This window comes from Engraulis encrasicolus, chromosome 4 (genome assembly GCF_034702125.1).
Source record: "Engraulis encrasicolus isolate BLACKSEA-1 chromosome 4, IST_EnEncr_1.0, whole genome shotgun sequence".
Classification (NCBI taxonomy): domain Eukaryota; kingdom Metazoa; phylum Chordata; class Actinopteri; order Clupeiformes; family Engraulidae; genus Engraulis; species Engraulis encrasicolus.
This window is the reverse complement of record NC_085860.1, coordinates 49,478,001-49,499,667: the sequence shown is the minus strand read 5'-3', so window position 1 is coordinate 49,499,667 and position 21,667 is coordinate 49,478,001. Positions and strand designations below refer to the sequence as shown.

The 21,667-nt window shown below is 44.1% G+C and overlaps 1 protein-coding gene across 1 annotated transcript; it reads right to left on the bottom strand.

Annotated features, from left to right (window-relative positions):
• Window positions 1-43: 43 nt before the first annotated feature.
• On the bottom strand, window positions 44-21,058 carry LOC134446953 (uncharacterized). Its single transcript, XM_063196246.1, has 4 exons — window positions 20,875-21,058; window positions 20,569-20,662; window positions 17,525-17,721; window positions 44-237 (listed from the first exon to the last, which is right to left on the bottom strand). The coding sequence occupies exons 1-4, from the start codon at window positions 21,053-21,055 to the stop codon at window positions 44-46; spliced, it is 666 nt and encodes a 221-aa protein (XP_063052316.1). The 5' UTR covers window positions 21,056-21,058.
• Window positions 21,059-21,667: the final 609 nt, after the last annotated feature.

Here is a 21,667-nt window from a genome sequence, read left to right as displayed (position 1 = left end):
ACAGAGTGCCATATAAATCAATAAACCAACCCTTGTGGTTAGCCTAATCCACCCTTGTGATGCCCTCAAGGGCTTTCAGGGCCTCAGAAAGCCCAGACACCTCCACAAGGTTCGCGGCCAGGTTGCCTGCTCTGCACCGCACACAGTCTGCACTCGTTTGCAGGGAGCGGGTCAAACATGCCTTGCAACCAAGAATTGCCCTACAGCAGGTCCCCAGCATGGGGTCGACCACAGGCCCTGCAAGACAGAGACAAAAGGATTTTAACACCAGGGACATAACAGTAAAACGGGCCCACAGCTCGGTACATTTCAGGATTTAAGAGCCACAAACCTGGCACATTAGAACACAAAAACAGGAGCGGAAATATACACAGGTTTATACACTCACCGTCCACTTTATTAGGACACGTTGCAACTGTTTATTGAGGCAAATTTCTGATCAACCAATCATATGGTGGCAACTCTATGCATTTGTGCATGTAGACATGGTCAAGATCAGTGATTCTCAAAGTGTGGTCCGGGGACCACTAGTGGTCCGCGACAGAGCTCAGGTGGTCCGCGAGGAGGAGGATTTCTACTTTTCCAAGACAAGCTAGCAGTAGGCTTTATTTCTAACATTATTACATAGCTAAACATAGCTGAAGTCACAATTTCACCACAAAAAGACAGGCTTGTAATTTGAATAACAAGTAAGTGATTTGCATCAAAATTTGTCGTGTCAAATTAGCAACCTTAAACTCTCAATTCAGTTGACAGGTGGTCCCTGGACATTTTTTGGGGGACAAGGTGGTCCTTGGTCTGAAAAAGTTTGAGAAACACTGGTCAAGATGATGTGATGCAGTTCAGACCGTGCATCACAATGGAAAAGAAAGGCCATTTAAATTACTTTGAACATGGCATGGCTGTTGGTGCCGAAAAGGCTTGATTCAATATTTCAGAAAATACTATATACCGGGATATTCACACATAACCATCTCTAGGGTTTACAAAGAATGGTACAAAAAAAAAAAACACAGTGAGCAGCAATTCTGTGGGTAAAAAAATGCCTTGATGATGGCAGAGGTCAGAGGAGAATGGCCAGGCTGGTTGGAGCTGATACAAAGGCAACATAAGTCAAATAACCACACATTATAACCAGTGGTGGACAAAGTAAAAGTAAAAAAAGAAACCGTTTTTTTTTTTCCAGCAGAGGTAACCTATCTGAGTAAAAAGTAGACCAATAAGTGAGTTCGCAATTACCGGCGCGAAATGAATTATGGGTAATATTCGCCATTTTGAGAGATAAACAAATCAGCGTTGCCCCGGGATACATTTAAACGCGCATGATATTTTATCTAGCCAGGTTACTCCGAGCATGTAATGTTGACAACAAACAATTCACACAACCATTTAACAACCCCAAATTACTCAACATTTCGCTGGTAGGTCAAGGATGGTCTTGGGGTTGAAAACAAGACATTTTTGAACTTTTTAAGTGAAACCAGAATTAATTAACGAACTTGTTTTGGAGAGATGTATGGTAACTAACAGAATGCTAACTATCCGGGTTGCTAGCTAAATCCGAGTATGTAGTGTTGACTACAAACAATTCACACAACCATTTAACAACCCCAAATTACTCAAAATTTCGCTGGTAAATCAAGGAGGGTCTTGGGGTTGAAAACAAGACATTTTTGAACTTTTTAAGTGAAACCAGAATTTAATAACGAACTTGTTTTGGAGAGATGTCTGGTAACTAACAGAAGACTAACCATCCGGGTTGCTAGCTAAATCAGAGTATGTAATGTTGACAACAAACAAGTCACACAACCATTTAACAACCCCAAATTACTCTAAATTTCGCTGGTAGATCAAGGAGGGTCTTGGGGTTGAAAACAAGACATTTTTGAACTTTTTAAGTGAAACCAGAATTTAATAACGAACTTGTTTTGGAGAGATGTCTGGTAACTAACAGAAGAGTAACCATCCGGGTTGCTAGCTAAATCCGAGTATGTAATGTTGACAACAAACAAGTCACACAACCATTTAACAACCCCAAATTACTCTAAATTTCGCTGGTAGATCAAGGAGGGTCTTGGGGTTGAAAACAAGACATTTTTGAACTGTGTAAGTGAAACCAGAATTTAACTAGAAATGCATTCTCACAGAAAATGCTGGAAGCGGGCTTGCCTTTTGGGGCAGAGATGAAACAAAGTACTATTGAGAAAACAAAGCTAAAAGAAATCTTGGAAAAACTCCATCCACCCAGTCAGAAGTTATGGGCCAAACAATTCAGCCATCTTGGATTCAGCCATCTTGAAAGTGTTGTAGCTCTGCGTTTTGGGGATATACTAAATGACATACATGGTATTTTAAGTTGGCTAAGGAACACTGCATATGATATAATTTTGAAAATCAACATGGCTTCGAGCGGGATTAGAACTCACAACCTCCATATCTGTAATCCAACCCCTTTGCCATTGATATTAAATGACATACAATACATGATATTTGAAGTTGGCTAAGGAACACTGCATATGATATCATTTTGAAAATCAACATGGCTTCGACTGGGGTTCGAACCCCCATATCCCTAATTCAGCACATTTGCCATTCATACTAAATGACATACATGGCATTTTAAGTTGGCCAAGGAACACTGCATATGATATAATTTTGAAAGTCAACATGGCTTTGACTGGGATTCGAACCCCCAACCTCCATATCTGTAATCCAGCACATTTGCCATGCATACTAAATGGCATACATGGCATTTTAAGTTGGCCAAGGAACACTGCATATGATGTAATTTTGAAAATCAACATGGCTTTGACTGGGTTTCGAACCCCCAGCCTCAATATCTGTAATTCAGCACATTTGCCATCCATACTAAATGATATACATGGCATTTTAAGTCGGCCAAGGAACGCTGCATATGATATAATTTAGAAAATCAACATGGCTTCGGGTGGGTTTCGAACCCTCAACCTCCATATCTCTAATGCAGCGGCATGCATTACCACTAAGCCAAGCAGCTAATTGTCATGCATAGTCCAGCAAGACTATATTACATTGCATTGCAGAGCTGAACAGGGTTGCCAGATTGGGCGGTTTCCCGCCCAATTGGGCGGTTTTGCGTTGGTTTCTGCGGGAAGGAACGGTCTTGGGCGGGTGTGTAACAATTGGGCTGTTTTCAGATGAGTTGGGCGGTTTTTTTTTGTGGTTTTTTTTTAAATCCCTCTGTAGCTTAGGCTACCCCTTCTGTGCCTCCTCCAATGTTCAGACAACACATTTAGCCTTGGCTACATCACCCATAGAATATAGGCTACTATTCTACTCCAGCTCAAATCCCTATCTACTCAACTCCAGCCCAAATCAACATATATCTTAGCGCTTGCGCCGTTATGACAGCCGAGAGTGTGGACTCATTAATTTCACGTCTCACAGCAGCATTGCGCTCACCTGCATGTGAGGATAGAGACCGTTTAGACCATCAATCTTTTATAGACAGACAGCCGGGAACTGTAGGAGTGTAGACTGGACTGTGCGACTTCCAAGCAAGGAGCGATTAGTCTCTCGGCGCGCTGGACTCTAGTCGCCACCCAGTGCATGTTGCGGCGCCGTAGACCCCAGGGATGGTCTTGCTTCACAGGACAGTTACGTTTTAACCGTGTGTGAGAGAGAGAGAGAGAGAGATTTGTTTTAATGATGGTCATGTGAACGAGTGGGGAGGGTCGAGGGTCTTAACTGAGAGGGGGTTAGATCATTTTGTGGCATGTGTCAGTGACATGCAGAAGTGCCGCAGTGACATGTCCATTGATTTTATATTAACCACAGACTTATACTAATTATTATCAATAAGTGTAATAATATTTATTAATAAAAAGTATTATTTTTGGGGAGCGCATGAGCCAATAAATTAAACCACCGGTTGGATACAGGATAGCCTGAAAGTGGTGCGCAACCGAGCTTCAGCTATCCAGGCACAGGTGTAGGGAAAAATGATCAATATGAGAAGTTCATTAATAAACAACGCACTGGATACAGTCCCCCCCCCCACACACACACACTCACACACACTTTATCTCGTTAACAACGCGTTTCGCCCTGTGCTTCTCCGAAGACGCACTGGGCGAAAGGCGTTCTCTCAAAAGAATAAGCTAGAGAGAAAATAAAGATCAGTATCCACCGAAAGTGGTTTGTTTACAGTTAATGGCTTACAACCAGGGCCGGTTTTTAGCATAGGCCGGCTAGGCGGTCGCCTAGAGCGCCATGTGAAGAAGGGGCGCCGAAATGGCGCTCTCCTATGCGTAATTTTGCGATATGAAGTTTTTTTATGAAGTCGCAATCAACAAAGAGTGGCGAAAGCGCTCCTCACGGCAAAGCGCCCCTCAGCCAATAGTAATATCTCTTCCAACTGTCTCTGGGAAGTCTGTGAACCAATAAACAGACAGTTCTGAGAAAGGGGGCGGGACGAGTGACAGCGTGCGGTCTATTTTGAATTTGGAGATTCACTCGAGAGACACAGGGGGCAAGCGCAAACAGTAGTGCTGCTCTGCTGGATGGAGATTATTATGTTCTCATTAAACCACTCATTGCATGATGCAGGAGTTTCAGAGGGTGTTTTGGAACTATGTGATTTAATCAGCAACCGTTTGTGATTATGGAAAGCCTAATAGTTATGAGGTTACTATTTGGAATTAGAGAGAAAAAGAGCTTTGTTTTTGATCAGAGAAATCGCTAGTTAGCATGCTAACATTAGCCAAGTATGCCAAGCAATGAAATCCAGTAAAGTAGCTGTTAGTAGCCTACTCACTACTCACTAACACCCACCTGATATCATAATACTTGCTTAGGTTGACAAGCAATGTAAAGTAAGACTGGTGCAATGTTTAAAACAATTTTAGCTGCCATATCTCCTTCCATCCACATGAATTACCTGCTTGTTGTAAGCTTAAAAAAACATTAATTTCCAGACCAGAATGACATAGCCTACATTAATCATGTAACAGAACCATGCACAGCAGACAAGTGAGGCTATTTACTATATTTTGTATATTATGAAATTCAATAGCGTGACAGCTCTTCTCCCTTTCTCTCACCCTGTCCCTCCAAACACATAGATAGCCCCCTTCTCATTCTCCTACTCACAAATGCACCACTATTTCCAGTCCAGAAATGAAATTGGTTTGGAAGACAGCACAAATGTGTAGCTTATTAGAATTGTTATGCTGCCATCATGCTTTGTGATGCTGTAGATAGTGTAGATCAATGCAGACCTCCTTGGTAGGCTTATTGTCTACACATGCATTTTACATGCAAATGTAGCCTACTGTATCACTCTCCTGGCATTTCAATTTCACGTTACAAGTCAAACACATAGATAACCTCCCTCTCATCTGGGGTTGGGGGCCCCACCACCATCACATCCAACACACCACACAGTGAAGCTACTTTCATGCGACTCAATCTGATGTGTTGGTCGCCTGTCAAAAAGAACCACAAATCCATTTGATGAAAAACTGTTATTGTTCTTGATGCTATTTAGGTAAGCTTACTAAGGATATTAGTCTTGTGTTCTGTGAGGTATAAGAAAGATTTTTTTTTTCTTTCAAAGGTAGGGGGGGGCGCCAGAAATCAAACTCGCCTAGGGCACCAAATAAGCCAGAACCGGCCCTGCTTACAACACCATGACAATTGCATTCACATAGCCCAAGCTTTCGTTTACAAGGTGGACACTTACATTTCAATAAAGTAATATTATAATCATTCAGTTATAGCCTAGGCCTACAGGCCACATGTGGTTTTCAGTCTACAGCCTGCTCTGTTGGCTGGCCGTCGTTGTGGCTGTCTGACGATTGCACTGACAGACTTCGGCTTAACACAGATAGGCATAGGCTATAGGAGACGTAACTCAACCGGCATCAGCAATAGCCTATTTGCAGGTTGTCCTATGACAAATATGGCTGTGAATTGATTAACGTTCTACCCCCAGCTAAGCAGTCAATCATTGTGACAGAGCAGTCAAAGTCAAATCAAATATTGAACTTTATTGTAATACCATGACATTACGGTGCATTTAGGCCTACACAATCATTTTGTCAAAACAGACAATAACAAACAACCAAATTAAAAATCATTCAAGATTAAAAACAAAATTGTTGGTTTTGTTCATTTGAACAATTAGGCCTAAACAATAACAATTAAAACTCAGGGCAGAGTTGAGGGAGGATATAGGCGACTCCCCCTATTCTAGACAACCGACATAACAGTGAATAGCCTACGGTAAATTAGGCCTATTGTGCATAGGCTATGCGTCAAATAGGCCTAGGCTACCCATCAACAAACCAGAGAAGAAAGAGAGAAATTTGTCAGCATGAGCCTGAATTTAGTGGAGCTGCTGTGTGGCGATGCATCCTCGGTCAACCAAATTTTAAAAACAATTTAAAAACAAAATTGATTTAGTTTATTTTTAACAATTAGGCCTAGGCTATGCTGCGGTGCAGGATTAATTACGGTAGGCTACAACCAGAGAGGTCTACATACCGGTAGGCTGCTGGTGACGGCTCTATCTTTATCTGTTAGCTAGCAAAATCCACAGCACACAATCGTTGTATACAGTATGGTGTGGGTTTAGCTAGCTAACAGATCGAGATTGAGCCGCCACGATAGCCTACCACAATAGCCAATGTGTAACCCAGTCTGCATAGGCTATATAGGTTAGGCTTACATTTTCCGCACTGCAGCCGCCGCAGTCACGTCAATATACCTGAACCTGAAATATGTGTGTGATCGTTATGGGTCACACTGTCTGTCACTGGCACACTACAGTTCCCTATATCCCATTCTTTCCCAAGATGCGTAACGTTACGTTGTTAAGCTGTCAGTGAGGCGTAGGGGGACACTACGACGACCCGCCCCCCTCGACTGGATGTCCGGAGGCTCCAAACGGAACGGGGGTAGATGCCTACTGGGCTCAGAGTCAGACCCCGGGCCCCAACAGTCAATGGGCCCGAGGCTCTCTCACATCTGCCTTCTCTTTAAAATCACACTTTTGTAAATTAAAATGTTCTCCGGGGACAACCCAAACCCCCATCAACACACCCAGGCTAAAACCCTGAATCAGTTTGTAAACTAGGGGTGGGGTGGGGGGTCTTTCTTGTTGTCTGGCCCAGGGGCCCATGGAATCATAAACCGCCCCCGATTGGGAGTCAACTTCAAGGGCGAACTGTCACTGTGAGGGGCCCCTGTGCTAGCAGTAGTTTGCTAACACGAGCTTGAAGCACCGTTAACAAGATCGAGATGCCAAAGTGGGCGAAATACAAGAAGCAATACAGAAAGGAGTGGGAAACGGATCCCGAGTTAAAAGTGTGGATCGGGCCGGCCCAAGACGAGGGGAAAGCAAGATGCAAGTTCTGCAACACAGAAATAAGGGCGCATCTGAAGGACCTGCGGGACCATGCTGCAACAAAAAAGCACACGGCGAGATGCTTGGCGCCCTCGGTCAAGACCTTCACCGTAAGCGCTGCAAAAGTCCACGATCCACCCTCATCACAAAAACGGCGTGAGTTGCGCATTGCCACTTACGTGGCTTGTCATACTTCCATTAATGCCGTAGACGAGCTGTCAGACATCCTGCAAGACGAGACCGGTGCATTTCAGATGCACCGGACGAAATGTACAGCCGTCATCCGCTCTATGTTGGCCCCCCATTTCAGGGCAGAGTTGAGGGAGGATGTAGGCGACTCCCCTTATTCCCTGTACCTAGACGAGACAACCGACATTACAGTGAATAAGTTGCTGTGCATATGCATCAAATACCCATCAACAACCCATGATAAATTTGTCAGCACGTACCTGGGTTTAGTGGAGCTGATGAGTGGCGATGCATCCTCGGTCGCTACAGCAGTAATGGGGTTCCTGGACGAATGCGGTCTCTCCATCGCTGCGCTTGTGGGGATCGCCACTGATGGGGCCAGCGTGATGGTCGGGAAACATCACTCTGTGTATACGCTGTTGAGGGAGAGGCAGCCGACCCTCAAATTGATCCGGTGCGTCTGTCACTCACTCGACATTGTCGCACACAAGGCCATGCCCCGGCTTCCAAGTCATGTGGAGTACCTCATCAGGGAAACATACAACTGGTTCGCACACTCATCAAAGCGCCAGTCTGACTACCGAGCAGTGTACGAGACCATCAATGGAGGGGAAGCACCCTTGAAGTTGCTGTCGCCAAGCGGGACACGCTGGCTGGCAACAGCTGACTGTGTAGACCGCATCGTCAGCCAGGAGAATGAGTTGGGGTTGCATTTTGCCATGGCAGCCAGCGCAGAGCACTGCTATGCTGCCAGGGTGCTCGGTGAAATGTACAGGGACAAGTCCAACAGCCTGTACCTCCACTTCCTCCGACCAGTCCTGGCAGAAATTAAAGCGGTCAACAAAGCATTCCAGCTCGAGACAGGGGATAGTGTTGCCGTTTTCCGGGACCTCAGTCAACAATGAGGCGTGTGATAAAGCCATCCGTGTTCCGCACTCATAGCCAAAAGCAGCTCAGAGAGTTGGACCTCGCATCCTCCGCTCTCTACCTGTCCCCCTCTGATGCAGATCTGGGCACCATCTTCGGACAAAAAATGGAGGAATGTTCTCTGCCCCCGGACACCAAATCCGCTGTACAGGCGAGATGATTGGAGTTCCTCAAGGAGTTGCTGGTCCAGTATCAGATGCGCCTACCCGAGTCACTGGAGCTGCTAGCACAACTGGAGCTTATATGTCCACCGGCCGTGTTGTCTCGCACCACCACCATCCACGACCTACCCAAGGACTTTTTCCAGGGGTGCCGCGATACCCTGGAAATCCAGTTGAGGAACGTTGCGTGTGCTGGTTTCCCGGCTGACCTCCCCATCGACAAATTTTGGCTGGAAGTGGCAAACTTCAGGGACGCCGGAGGCAACGCATGCTTCCAAGAGCTCGCCTCTGGAGCCGTTAAGATGCTGACGCTCCCTATCTCCAACGCCACTGTAGAGCGAGCCTTCTCGCAGGTGTCCCTACTCAAGAATGACTTGCGCAATCGAATGGGCCTGCCTCTTCTGTCCAGCCTGATGGACGTGCGTGCTGGATTGGCGCGGAATGGACTGACGTCGGCCACGTTTCGTCCACCACAGTCCTTGATCGAAAAATTCAATTCGACCATATATTGAACTTCTACAGCCTATTTGTTTTTGCACGTTGCATAGGTTTAATGCAGTGCTTTTGTTTAGATGGCCTATGTTTCATTGAAAGTCCTTGTTCGTAACGATGTAGGCTAGGCCTACCTCGCGCCTGTTCAGTGTTCAAATGTCAACTGCCAACTAGTGCCAGTTATCAACCGAATGAGAAATCGTCCAATCATTGTACAGTTCCAATCATTGTACAGTTCCATCACGTGCTCCCCTGTCGTTCACTGTTTTTTTTTAACTGAAGCAAAGTAAATGGCAATTCAATTTCAGACCAACATGTGTTTAGAGAATGAATGAATGCATGAATGAATGAAAGAGAAAGAAACTTTACAGTCTTGTGCGAAAACACAGTTTCAGTGCTCACATCAGAAGCACAACCTAAGTCTTCCCCAAAATTCACTGAGGTAGGTAGGCCAGGTGAAACAAATCCAAAAGCCCTCTGCCAAAATTCTAACTTAGAAGAAAACAGATCATATCACTGAAGTCTTTATGTCACCTGTGTGTGGCTGTAGCCAGAGTTAATAGCCACTGCACTCATCAACAGTCAATGATGTAAGGGGGTGAGCGAGAGAGAGCCAAGAGGGGCACAGAAAGAAGCTGGGGGAGCAGCTCATTGGTGAAGGCCTTGGTAGCCAGGTTACAGTACTTATCTTCACGGGGGGGGGGGGTCTCGTCTGCCTCCCCCTCCAATCCCGACGAGGCACCATCTTCAGCTCGGGGCGCGTATCCATCCGGCCGTAGGCCACCGCGCTCCCTCCGTGAACTGTCAGGCTGCCTGGGTCACCGTCCATAGGACTCACATCGCGTACCGTCTCATCCTCCGCTGGCTCCACCCGGATACCGGTATGCGGCGTTCTCTCCTCTGCTGCCGCTGCTCCCCAGCCTTGTCACAGTCACCGGGCCCCCCTCCTCGGCTCACTCACCTGCTCCGTGCTCACCCCTCGTCCTGGTCGTCTCCCGTCCTCCCTTCGCTGTCCAACCCTTGGTTTAAAAACAGTCATTAATCCCGTCTGCACCAATCATTCTTCTCAGTTGTTTAATCAATCACACCTGCATATCATTGTCATCATGAAAACACAGGGGGCAGCCATCTTTGTTTTACCTGGTGTCACAATAAAAGTTCACCCAAGTTAGTCACCCTGTGACACAGGTAGGGGGCGTACCAGCGCCCCCCTTTTACTACCAGCTACCCTGAGGAACATACTGCACACCCACAGACGCACCAGAACACCAGAATCAAGTTTTAACAATTATATTTATTTTCCATGCACCCATGTCAGAAGTGTCCAATTCTGCATCAGTCCATTGTCTCTAAAATAGTCCCAACTACTCAATGTCCCAATCCCACAAACCCCAAGTTCATCTTCGTGTGGCCTGCGTTGGGTCTGGTCGCAGGCAACGTCAGGTTCTCGTCTGGACTCCTCTCCTGGGCGTGGCTGGGGGAACAGGTGGGGAGAAGTCACTAGCCGGTGTTTGTGCTTACGAGCAGAGCTAGTAGGTTACTAAAATAAGCTACTCAGTCAAACAGGGGGTCACTACAATTATTCGTGAATCAATCCACACATTAAGTGTTTCACACATCATGCTTAAGAAGGGAAACATGGCACCAAATGGCACAGCACACTAGACCAAACGAGAGTAGCGATCCCACTGCGTTAACTGACCAGACTACTGCTAAAAATAATAAACATCTCTGCCACAGCACCGGGGACTCAGAGAGAGGGAGAGAGAGAGAGAGAGAGAGAGAGAGAGAGAGAGAGAGAGAGAGCGCAGCACATCCAAGCGGGGGCATCACGGGCATAACCACGGTGACCAGGTAACGAACGTGAACTTAACTCATTGAGGGGTGAGTGATCTCACCCCTCCATCTCCGACTTCGCAGAAACCCCTGGGCTCAGGTCACGGACTTCATTCGGGCACTATGCCGTCCGACTCTTCCTTCGAGCTCCAGGCCGCCTCGATCCCTAGGATCGTCAAGAGTCCCGGTTCCATCTCACATTCTGGCCCCGTCCGGATACCGGCTGCGTATGCCTCCTCCGTCTGATGCGTGCTGGCCGTCGCAGTCTCCCTCTCCAAGCCGCTCCCCTTTCTGTGTCTCAAAACTGACATATAAATGTTGGCCTCCCCAGTGTACTCCAATCGCACGTCTCCCCTCATCTCCACACCTGTAGCCATTCATCTGATTGCGCACACACCTCCACGGCAACTCATAGGGGGCCGCCATGTCTGTTTACTCGTGTGTTGCACTCCAAATGTCCCTCTATGGACACAAGCGTCCAATATCGTGGTTCCCTCCCCCACTTGACATAGTCACCCCTGTGACATTTAGGTAATGACTCCCAGTGAGCTGTAATTGAGTTTAAAATGTTAATTCTCTATGAATCACTCCTAGGTGCTACGGCAATATCTGGGAAGATGAGGCCCTTTCTCAAATAGGCCTACATTGAATGACAGCTGTCACGGTGTGTTGCCTACATACACATAAAGATATAGCGTTGTGAAAAGTGGTGTGGACATAATTTTTTACATATTGTGTGGTGTTCATAATTTACATAAGACTATGTGGAAAAAGTGGTGAACACACCCACACAGTGATCTTAAACACTGCGGTCGGGATTTGCTGAAATATAGGCCCTATTTGTCTGAAAAAAGACTAGGCCTAATACAACAATTAATTTTTCAAATTAATTAGCCCTTGGTAATTGGTAGATTGAAAAAAAAAAAAAAAAAAAAAAACAACTACAGGCCTACATTTTACATTAATGCAGTATAAAAAACAAAAAAACAAACAAAAAAACATTAATTTAGGCCCTACCTCAGGCCTATTGTATTAATTTGGAATATTTGGTATATGGTGGTGAGGTTTTTAACTTCGCCCTAGCTGCTACACCTTATTGGTACCTAAAAGTAACATTGAGCAACAATTTTTGACATTGTATCTCATTGTAGCAAAGAAACCAACAGTGATCCATCCTTCTCTCTGATTGGCAAGAGCAACTCTGTCAGCTGGCCACCCTGAAGTTCCTAAACTGAGATTGGAAGGCGGCAGAGTAGTTGTCATGGTAGCGAGAGACTCGGAGGGTAAACGGAGGGTTTTTTAGACTTTAGTAAATGACAACCAACCACCGTACATCTTTGACAAAGGGTGATTGGCCTACTTGGCCTATTTGATAAGTGTTGAGTAAATCCAATTTATTCTGTAATGCAATCGAATATTTGATTGCTGCCCAAAGCTGAGTTTTTGACAAGGTGCATAATATGCAGCGCCGTGTGATATGTTGCAAAATGTAGTAGTAGAGTCTAGTAGTCTCCTAGGTTACACAGACGTCACACACACACACAGTCACAGACACAGCCAGCGCGCAGAGAGAACTTGTGCACCTCTAGTTAAGTTGTTTAATATTTTACATGAAAGCCGAATAAAGCTTAAGAACCGTCTGATTATGTTACAGATGCCAACCTCTTCGAACGTGGTGGTGGTGGAATATTTTCTACCTAGTGAAAGGAAGGCTATTCAACCGAACTTTGCTGAGGCTAAGTTTAGCCATGAAATCCGCGGAATACAGTCTACAGATGAGACGTTCAATTGACTGCTACGGGGACCTTACCGTAGGCTATGTGGAAGTATTTGACTTTATTGACAACGAATTGGATAGCAGTTTTCATCAGCATGATTTCGGAGTTATGACGATGATGTAGGCTATTGAGGCTACACACGCAGCCTGGGAAGGGTAACTCACTGGCTATTTCCATTATTAGCACAGGCTGCTGAGTGAATATACTTTGCTGTTTTAGTATGTGCAGTTATGTGCTGGCATATACTTGAAGAATCTCTGCTGGCATGTTATGGGTTGACGGCATGATACCTGCTCTGTTCTTCTGTGCTGGAATAATTGACTGATTGTGATGGGTTAGAACACTCTTTCTCAACAGGGGTGCCGAGGCACCCTGGGGTGCCACAGTCCCCCCTCAGGGGTGCCGCGGAAACGTGGCTGATAAATAAATTATGTAATATAATACATATTTGTCTAAATTGATAAATTAATGCTAGTAAGTGGAATCTTTCATTTGCCATTTACGCACAATAAAGTAAATATAGGTCGTCCCAGTCATCTGCAACTGTGTTACTTTTCTAATCTTATGTGGTATCGGATGCGATAGTTGGTTAGGAGTGCCTTGAAATTTTTCATGAATTGAAAGGGTGCCTCGTCTAAAAAAAAAGGTTGAGAAACACTGGGTTAGAAGGCCTACTGTTGCCTGCTTTGTCATTTTATTCCCAAAAGTGGTCTTATTTCTGCTTTGCTTCGAAATAACCAGACAATCCCCCTGTCGTCACATACAAGCAACAAGTACAACTGTTTTGCGATGTGGAGTCAAGTTTTACAAGCGTCAGGGCTCTAAATTATATCAACCAACTGGCCAAATACAGGTGAAATTTCAGCTTTGGCTGGATGAAAAGACCAACTAACTAGCCATTTCAAAGCTATAAAAGGCAAATAAATACACCTAAATGTATGTACTAGCAGCCTCCGACGCAACTCACTTCAATATATAGGCCCAAAAAGACTTTCTGAGCCCCTATTGAAATTGGGCGGGTTTTAGTGCCCCCTGGCGGTTTTTGAACACATTTTGGGCGGGTAGTCATCAGCTACATCTGGCAACGCTGGAGATGAACAATAGACTTCTAGGATGCTTGCTCGCACCTGCTCGTTAAGAATGGAATCTTGAGACAGTGACAGTTGAAATGGAATCCTTCACTGGCTGCACCTGTTGTGATTGACTGAAAGACAGTTAGTATTGAGCTCTAAACTGGGGAGAAAATGAGAATGAGTTTTTTGTCTTTACAACATCGTTGTAAAAAAACTAAAAGGAGTTGGCACGTGTCCTTTTCACAGATCGGAGTCATGCTTGTGATCTCTCTAACAGTCTTTGAATGAAGTTTATAGGTTAAATTTTTCAGGCACAAATGGACCTCCGTGTGGGACATGCGCTGATCTCTTGAAAAATGCCCTTTTCGAAAGACTGGGATTCTCCATAGAGCCAGGCCTGTTTTTTTTTACAAACCTGCCATTTAAAAAGTATTGGGATTTGGGAGATGAAACTTTGACAATTTGGAGACATCCCATAGAGCTCGCTAACAACGTTCAACTAAACTTCTAGGTGAAAGTGTTGATGTTTTATGACCGAAAAAGCCTCCTACACTCTAATCTCTAGAGTGGCGGAACCTTGGTTCATGGAGGTTCCACCACTGTTTCCAATGGGGACCCAGGCTTTAACAAAATCGCCAAAAACAGGAAAACGACAAGAGACACGGAGAAGCCTATAACTATACGCGATCTCCAAGCCGAGCCGGTCGTTTTAGTGTTTGAACGGTGTCTCTATCTCGAAAGGCCTAGGAGGAGATCCATTTTCTATTTTACTGCTGCCCTGCACAAGACCAATAATAAGAAACAGGACTTAGAGATTACTATAAACGGGCCTTGCTCTGAAAGGGCCATGCTCTGCATGGTCCTTGCTCCGCAAGCCCGCTTAATAACGAATTTGTTTTGGAGAAATGTCTGGTAACTAACAGAAGAATAACCATCCGGGTTGCTAGCTAAATCCGAATATGTAATTTTGACAACAAACAATTCACACAACCATTTAACAACCCCATATTCATCTAAATTTCGCTGGTAGATCAAGGAGGGTCTTGGGGTTGAAAACAAGACATTTTTGAACTTTTTAAGTGAAACCAGAATTCATTAACAAACTCGTTTTGAAGAGATGCCAGTTAGCCCACACATAGCTATGTCTTCAGTACAGCTTATGTCCTTCTTAAATTGAATGTTTCATTAATTTATTCTACCAGTTCATGATATAGCTTCATTAATCACCTGTGGCCACTGTCCGTCATCGTCTATCCATGAAACTTTATTCAAAACTTAATTCAGGCTGTCATTTTGATGGTCTCAGTCACCAGAATTGATAAGCGCAGCAACTATAGATGGCATAACGGAGAACGGCACACTTCAGCAATGGCGACAGTGCACAATGTCGGCGCCCATGAATCGCAATGCAATCATTCTAAAATCTACAGAAATAACCACTTTTACCCCACTACGAAATCCACAAATTATGACATTTATTTAATTCGTTTACTGGTGTGCAGCTCGGTGTCCTACCGCTTTGGGAAGGCAGGATCTGGTATCCACGTGTAGCAAAGTGGACGTTTTAATAATTATTACCCAAGGTAAGAATTACCATTAATATGTAATTGCACGACTACGCCACTAGGGGATTTTCGCCCCTAGAAATATTTGTGGACAAAGGCAAACACAGGTTCTGACAGACTGGGACAGAGACGTGGATTTCTTGATGCAAAAATAAAATGATCTTTCTTTATTTATACAAAACACCTTCAATATCCAGACCGCCAACATAAAATAAAAGACAGACTAGAATGGTGGCCTAGGCCGACAGGGAATTGTGCCAGGGCCTGGCTAACAGGACGGGCTGCCAGTTAAGGATAGAGCTAGATGTGTTGTCACCTCTTGTGCTCAGAGACAAATGGCCTATGTCGAGGCACACAGCACACACACACACACACATAGGCGTACTAGCTAAGCAAGTGATTCAATCAGTTTGGCTACCCACGCTAAGCAAGTGATTCAATCAGTATGGCTACCCACTACCCAGATGAGAATTCACGCTCAAACAACTAGGCTACTAATAATTCACACTAGCTCTCTACTACTGGGGCCCGCCCTGCGAGCATGAGCTAGTTGGCAACAGAAACTAAATACAGAGAGTAGGCGGTCGGATAAAATAACAACAACAGAACAACAAACGGAATGCTAAAATCACTATGGGCAAAACAGCGGCGAACAGTGCCTATGACCCTCGATGGTACCCTCTGAGGAGCCAAGCATTTACACAGATGGTTAGCAGTTGTCCACCATTAGCTATACATTGTCACAATTATTGCACATACAAAAGAATGTTATGCATACCTCAGCATCAGTGGATAGTGCGCACAACAGACACCGTGTGCCACGGGGATCACCTGGCTACCCTGGCAATCAACAATAAAAACAATAGTGAATATACACAGGTTTAGATGGGCAGAGGAGGCATACAGGCACATAGAATGTTACACACAAACACTGTTTACACACACATACCTCAAACATTCACAGAGGGGGCATTAGTCTCTGTAGGCTGGAACCAGTCAAACCTCAGCCTACCCAGCAACACTCACAGCACAGAACACAAACAAATCCGGGAGAGCTCCAGCGAGTCTACCCATTCTGGCTGTTTTTATAAAACTGATGCCTTAGTCACCATTAACTGGCTAGCCAATCAGCGGCCAGCTGTACAATGACATCACCGGCTATGGAAGCCGTCAAGGGACAATCTTGTAACAGTGACAGTCCCACCTGTTACACACGCATTTGTTTATCTACCGTTTCGCGTTGCTAGGTCAATTTCGCGCAGACGCACTAGTAATTGCGAATTCACTTATTGTATTACGATAAGCTGATTCTGCACAGGTTGGATTGAGTTTGTGGTGGGTCCTTGTTAAATTATTATTGTTTTTCAGTAATAACAGTCTCTCAATAGGTAGGTACAATGGAGTAACCGGTGTAAAAGCTATGTAATAAGTGCTACTGTTGTAAGTACACCACAAAAGTACTTGTACTTTTATTTTGTCCACCACTGATTACAACCAAGGTATGCATAAGAGAATCCCTGATTACACAGCACCTCAAATCTTGAGGCAAATGGGCTACGGCACCAGAAAACCACATTAGGTGCCACTCCTGTCAGCCAAGAACAGGAAAATGGGGCAACAATTTGGACAGGCTAACCATAAACGACACTAGAATATCGGGGAAATGTTGCCTGGTCTGACTATTTTGCAGCACTCAGGTGAAATGGTCAGGCTTTGGCGTCAATAACATGAAAACATGGATCAACCCGGCCTTACATCAATGTTTCAGGCTGGGGATATAATGGCATAAGAATATTTCCTTAGCACAATTTGGGCCATTAGTACCAAATTACCTTTGTTGGAACGCCACAGCCTGCCTATTGGTACAGGCAGTTCTGAAGGCAAAAGGGGGTCCAACACAGCACTAGAGAGGAGTTCCTAATTAAGAAGCCGGTGAGTGTATGTTTAAAACATACAGCTAATCAAAAGTGAACTCCATATGTACCATTTGAAAGTTGTATGCATACTTAAATTGATCAATTTAACCCCAATAAAAACCACCCTGGAGCTTAAAAAAAGGTTAAGGAGCACATAGGGGAACTAGCGGTCTGTTTGAAATTGTGACAATATTCTGTACCTTTACACACACAACAGGAGAATGCCTCCCGGATGCAATGAGCCTGGTCGTCTGTGATTATCCTTTTGGCCTCAGTGGCCACCCTGGCAAGCTTCTCCAGCGACTCCGTAACATCCGGCAGGGACTGGGCCGCCAGGACCACCTCCTCTATTTTTTCATAAGCGTCCTGGAGGCTTGTTGTGGCGTCTTCGGTTCGACTAAAAGAACAACATTTGAACAGAAAATAAATAGCGGTGTATATATACAGTGTTTCCCACAGAAATTTTGGAAACTATGGGGGCAGCCGGGGTTTATTTTTGTCTGGGTGAGGGGGGGGGGGGGGGGGGGTGGATGTGGGTCTTCTCACACGGGCCTTTTTTTGGGGGGGGGGTGCGGGTTGTATTCTTGCAGCGTAAATGCAAAACGGCAAAACAATGACTACAGTATGACATTGGCGCATGGAGAAACTGTAGGCCTGGGCCTATATTTCAGCCATTTATATTTTGAGAAATAAGGCTACATAACATTTTACCCATGACTTGTATAATAGTAGTACATTGTCATTGTCAAAAAATGCAGTACAGTGAATAATTTCTGTTTACAACACAGTTTCATTCGTCCCTCATGCAGGGGTCTGGGAAACAATAAAACAAAATAGGAGCAGAGATAAGAATTTAAGAGCACTGTGAAATTGTTAACGCATAGATAAAAAGGGTCTTAGAGGATAGGCTATGCCTTTTCCCCCACACATATCTGTAGGCGTACACATTCTACATGAGGGGTGCTGGTCACAGGGCCAGTTTTTTTTCCAAATTCCTCCCATTAAAAGGGCTGAACAACATATTACACATTTATGTCTATATTCACATTCATTACACATTAATTTCTATATGCAGCCCGATGTCTCCTCTGCTGTGTCAATGAAGGTCTGTCACCAAACTCATTACAACTGTAAAACAAAGCCTAGGGAGTGTTAGTAAACTCATCCCAACTGTCCCTTCTCTGAAGGTTTTTTTATATTGCTCCCAAACCCAAGTAAACTACAACAACTTGACTAGGCTTTTGATCCCTGTCTTTCAAGCACTTGTGGTTCTCTCTATAGCAGGGGTGCCCAACCTTTTTTTAACCAAGATCTACTTTTGAAGTTGATGGTCTGCCGAGACCTGATCTACCAAGTCAAATTTAAGGATGTCAGTATGAAAATTTAAGACCACCATTTATTAATCACCATTATTATGAACAAAATGTTTTTAGTAGGCTACTATGGCCGTATCTTTTCAGTGTGTTTTTAAAGTGTGTTGAATAGCCTATCTTTACAAAGCAAAGCAGCACTGATAGTATGCAGAGATAATTTCAGTCATACACAAGTCATAAACAACTGAAACAATTTCAAAATGATAAACATTTGGAATATAAGGCACATAGGCCCTATTTCTAAAATATGATGAAGCATTATCATGCCTTCAGTGGTATAGGCTACAAATTAAAAAGGGCTCAGAAATTCACCATTTGTAATGGGTAAATAGTAGGCTACTGAGAGAGAGAGAGAGAGAGAGAGAGAGAGAGAGAGAGAGAGAGAGAGAGAGAGAGAGAGAGAGCAAGAGAGCAACGAGAGAACTCATTGGATTGGTTAACACCCCTGTTAAGAGTGACTTCTTCTATGAAGGGTTTTTTTTCCAGCTCTCTGGGACAGTAGCACAGCAAAGGCTTTCTATTGTGAGTTTGGCCAATCGTTTTGTCCACAACTGAAGCAATAAACAGCACAAATTGAAGTGAATTCCATACATGTCAACAACTAACATTTCCCTTACACGCGGCACGCGATGTAAACGCAGTTAGCGATGATGCATGAGACTAGCGATTTGGACGAAGATCCTCGCATATCGGCGTGTCATAACGCATCGTTGCGCACATGTTCTGTTACTCACCCGATGTTACACGTGTGCACACATGAATCAACTGTAATACCCTTACGGTCACTTCCTAATGCTTTCCCCTCATTCTGTGTTACCATGGGACTACTTATCTAACCAATACAGAGTCTATAGGATGTATTACTCCAGGAGGAAAATGCGAAGGAAATTCAAAATCGTAATTCAAATCGTTTTTAACAAAAACGGATATCGTTTAAAAAAAAAAAAAAAAATTAAAAAAAAAATAATAATAATAATTTTTTTCCTTTTTTTTTTTTTTTTTCTTTTTTTCGTAAACTATGGCGGCCAAATTTAAACTATGGCGGGCCGCCATAGTTTCCTCAATGTATGGGAAACACTGATATAGATTTTGTCAATAATACTCAGAGGTGTCAAAAGAAAACGTAAAAAAAGAAACACAGTTTCCTTCCCATGGAAGTAACTTATCTGAGTAAACAGTAGACCTGTACTCGTCTTACTGTGCACTGGTTGGATCAAGTTTGTGGTGGGTCCTTGATAGGTTTTCAGTGTTTTTCAGTAATAACACAGTCCATCTAACCCATTAGTTACAATTGAGTAAATGGTGTAACAGCTATGTAATGCCATGTGTTAGTGTTGTAATTACACCACAGAAGTACTTTTACTTTTGACACCCCTGATAATACTGTCCTCAAGCAATCTCGATAAATCAAAAAAATAAATAAATAAATCACTTACATGTTGTAAATGAAAGCACACCATGTGAGGCCCAAACAGAATGAGATGTAATGATATGCAATTAAATACATTTATAGAAACAATTTTGTGAACTTAAGACAAATGCACTTAAGAGGTTTTTGGTATCAGAACCCTGAATTTGCGCTTATTTGACATTTAGTGATTGGTGTACAGCCATCGTTGCCTTTGTCCTGGAATGCTTACAATGAGAGCTATTCCCTTAGGGATGGAAGAGTGGGCACACTAGTAAAATATATGAGTAAGCAAAGGAGTAGGGAAACGTCAAGATGCCTTCACACTTGCCAGGTGAATGTTCAGGAGGGAGAAGCATGGAGAAGATAAGACAGCAGTCAGCCACTCCACAGGTTTCATCCCTTGGTTTTAAAAACAATATGGAGATATATATTTTCAAGCTCTTTCATTAAGAGTACTTACGTTGAGCGTCTCCTTCTCCCCGACCTCATTTCTGAAAACTGCCCCTCCTGAACGGCAAGGATCTTGCGGGCATTCTGCTTCCAGTAAAATGAGCCTATAGAGAGTAAACAGGAATGGCTCTAAATACACATCTATGGATGGATAGGCAATCAGAGAATAAAAAGTTATTCTATTTTCAGTTAAATGATCCATTACTTTTCAGTCAGTCACAGAAACATTTGGGGACCTACTTAGAGGTTTATGTACAATATAAGAGCAAAAATGTGTGTGCGTACATGCGTGTGTGTGTGTGCATGCATGCAATACCTCTGGTTCCCTCAGAGTCCAGCAACTCATTGCCCTGGCCATCTGTGAGGACAAGGGGGTCGTATACGCCCAGGGCATCCTGAACCTTCCCCACGATCCCCTGGACAGTGGCATCCCCCTCCAGGAAACGGATGACCAGCATTCTGCTGGGCTGGAGCCTCCCGTTTACCAACTCGGCCATGAACACAGATCTAGAAAATATTCAAAGGGTGACATATTAGTAGGTGCAAATTTATTTCCAAGGCTTTGAAACTACAACCGGCCAAAATGGCTGTGGCACTGACGGACGCCAGGGCGCCTAAAAAATTGTCTTTGGGGAGTAAAAACTGAGTCTCACTAGGCATCTGGACGGTAACTTATTGGGATATGATTTTTTAAAATAATTTAGTTGGAGATTTCTGTAGGCTAGATGCTCCACCTCCCCATGCGTCTGACTATTGACAATTCTGCGGTTTAAATAAATTTGCCATCAGCTGACAAGGCGACGCAAAATCTATATTTTGCGATCTGCCTTTACAATCCAGTAGTGGTCATCATCAAAATGTTCAAGGCAAGAGTAGGCTATACGACATGAGAAAAGTAGGCTAAACAAGTTAGTGATCAGTTGAAGCCTGAAGACGATAGGACTCAACATTAATGCTCCGCATATTGTCGGCCGTTTTTGATTCATTTGGATGCTTTTCAACACACATACAGTATGCAACACTTGTCGCCCTTGTTGCATTGTTTATCAAGATAAATGTTAACAAATGTGTTTTGTTCACTTCAAACAGCTTAAAACTAGTTGACACCG

Bases quoted from the DNA above. Each gene is read 5' to 3' on its own strand.
- LOC134446953 (XM_063196246.1), bottom strand. From the start codon at position 21,055: ATGGCCGAGTTGGTAAACGGGAGGCTCCAGCCCAGCAGAATGCTGGTC. The intron at 20,663-20,874 runs GTATTGCATGCA...TACTCTCTATAG, and splicing joins GGACTCTGAGGGAACCAGAG to GCTCATTTTACTGGAAGCAG. The intron at 17,722-20,568 runs GTAAGTACTCTT...TTGTTCTTTTAG, and splicing joins GGGAGAAGGAGACGCTCAAC to TCGAACCGAAGACGCCACAA.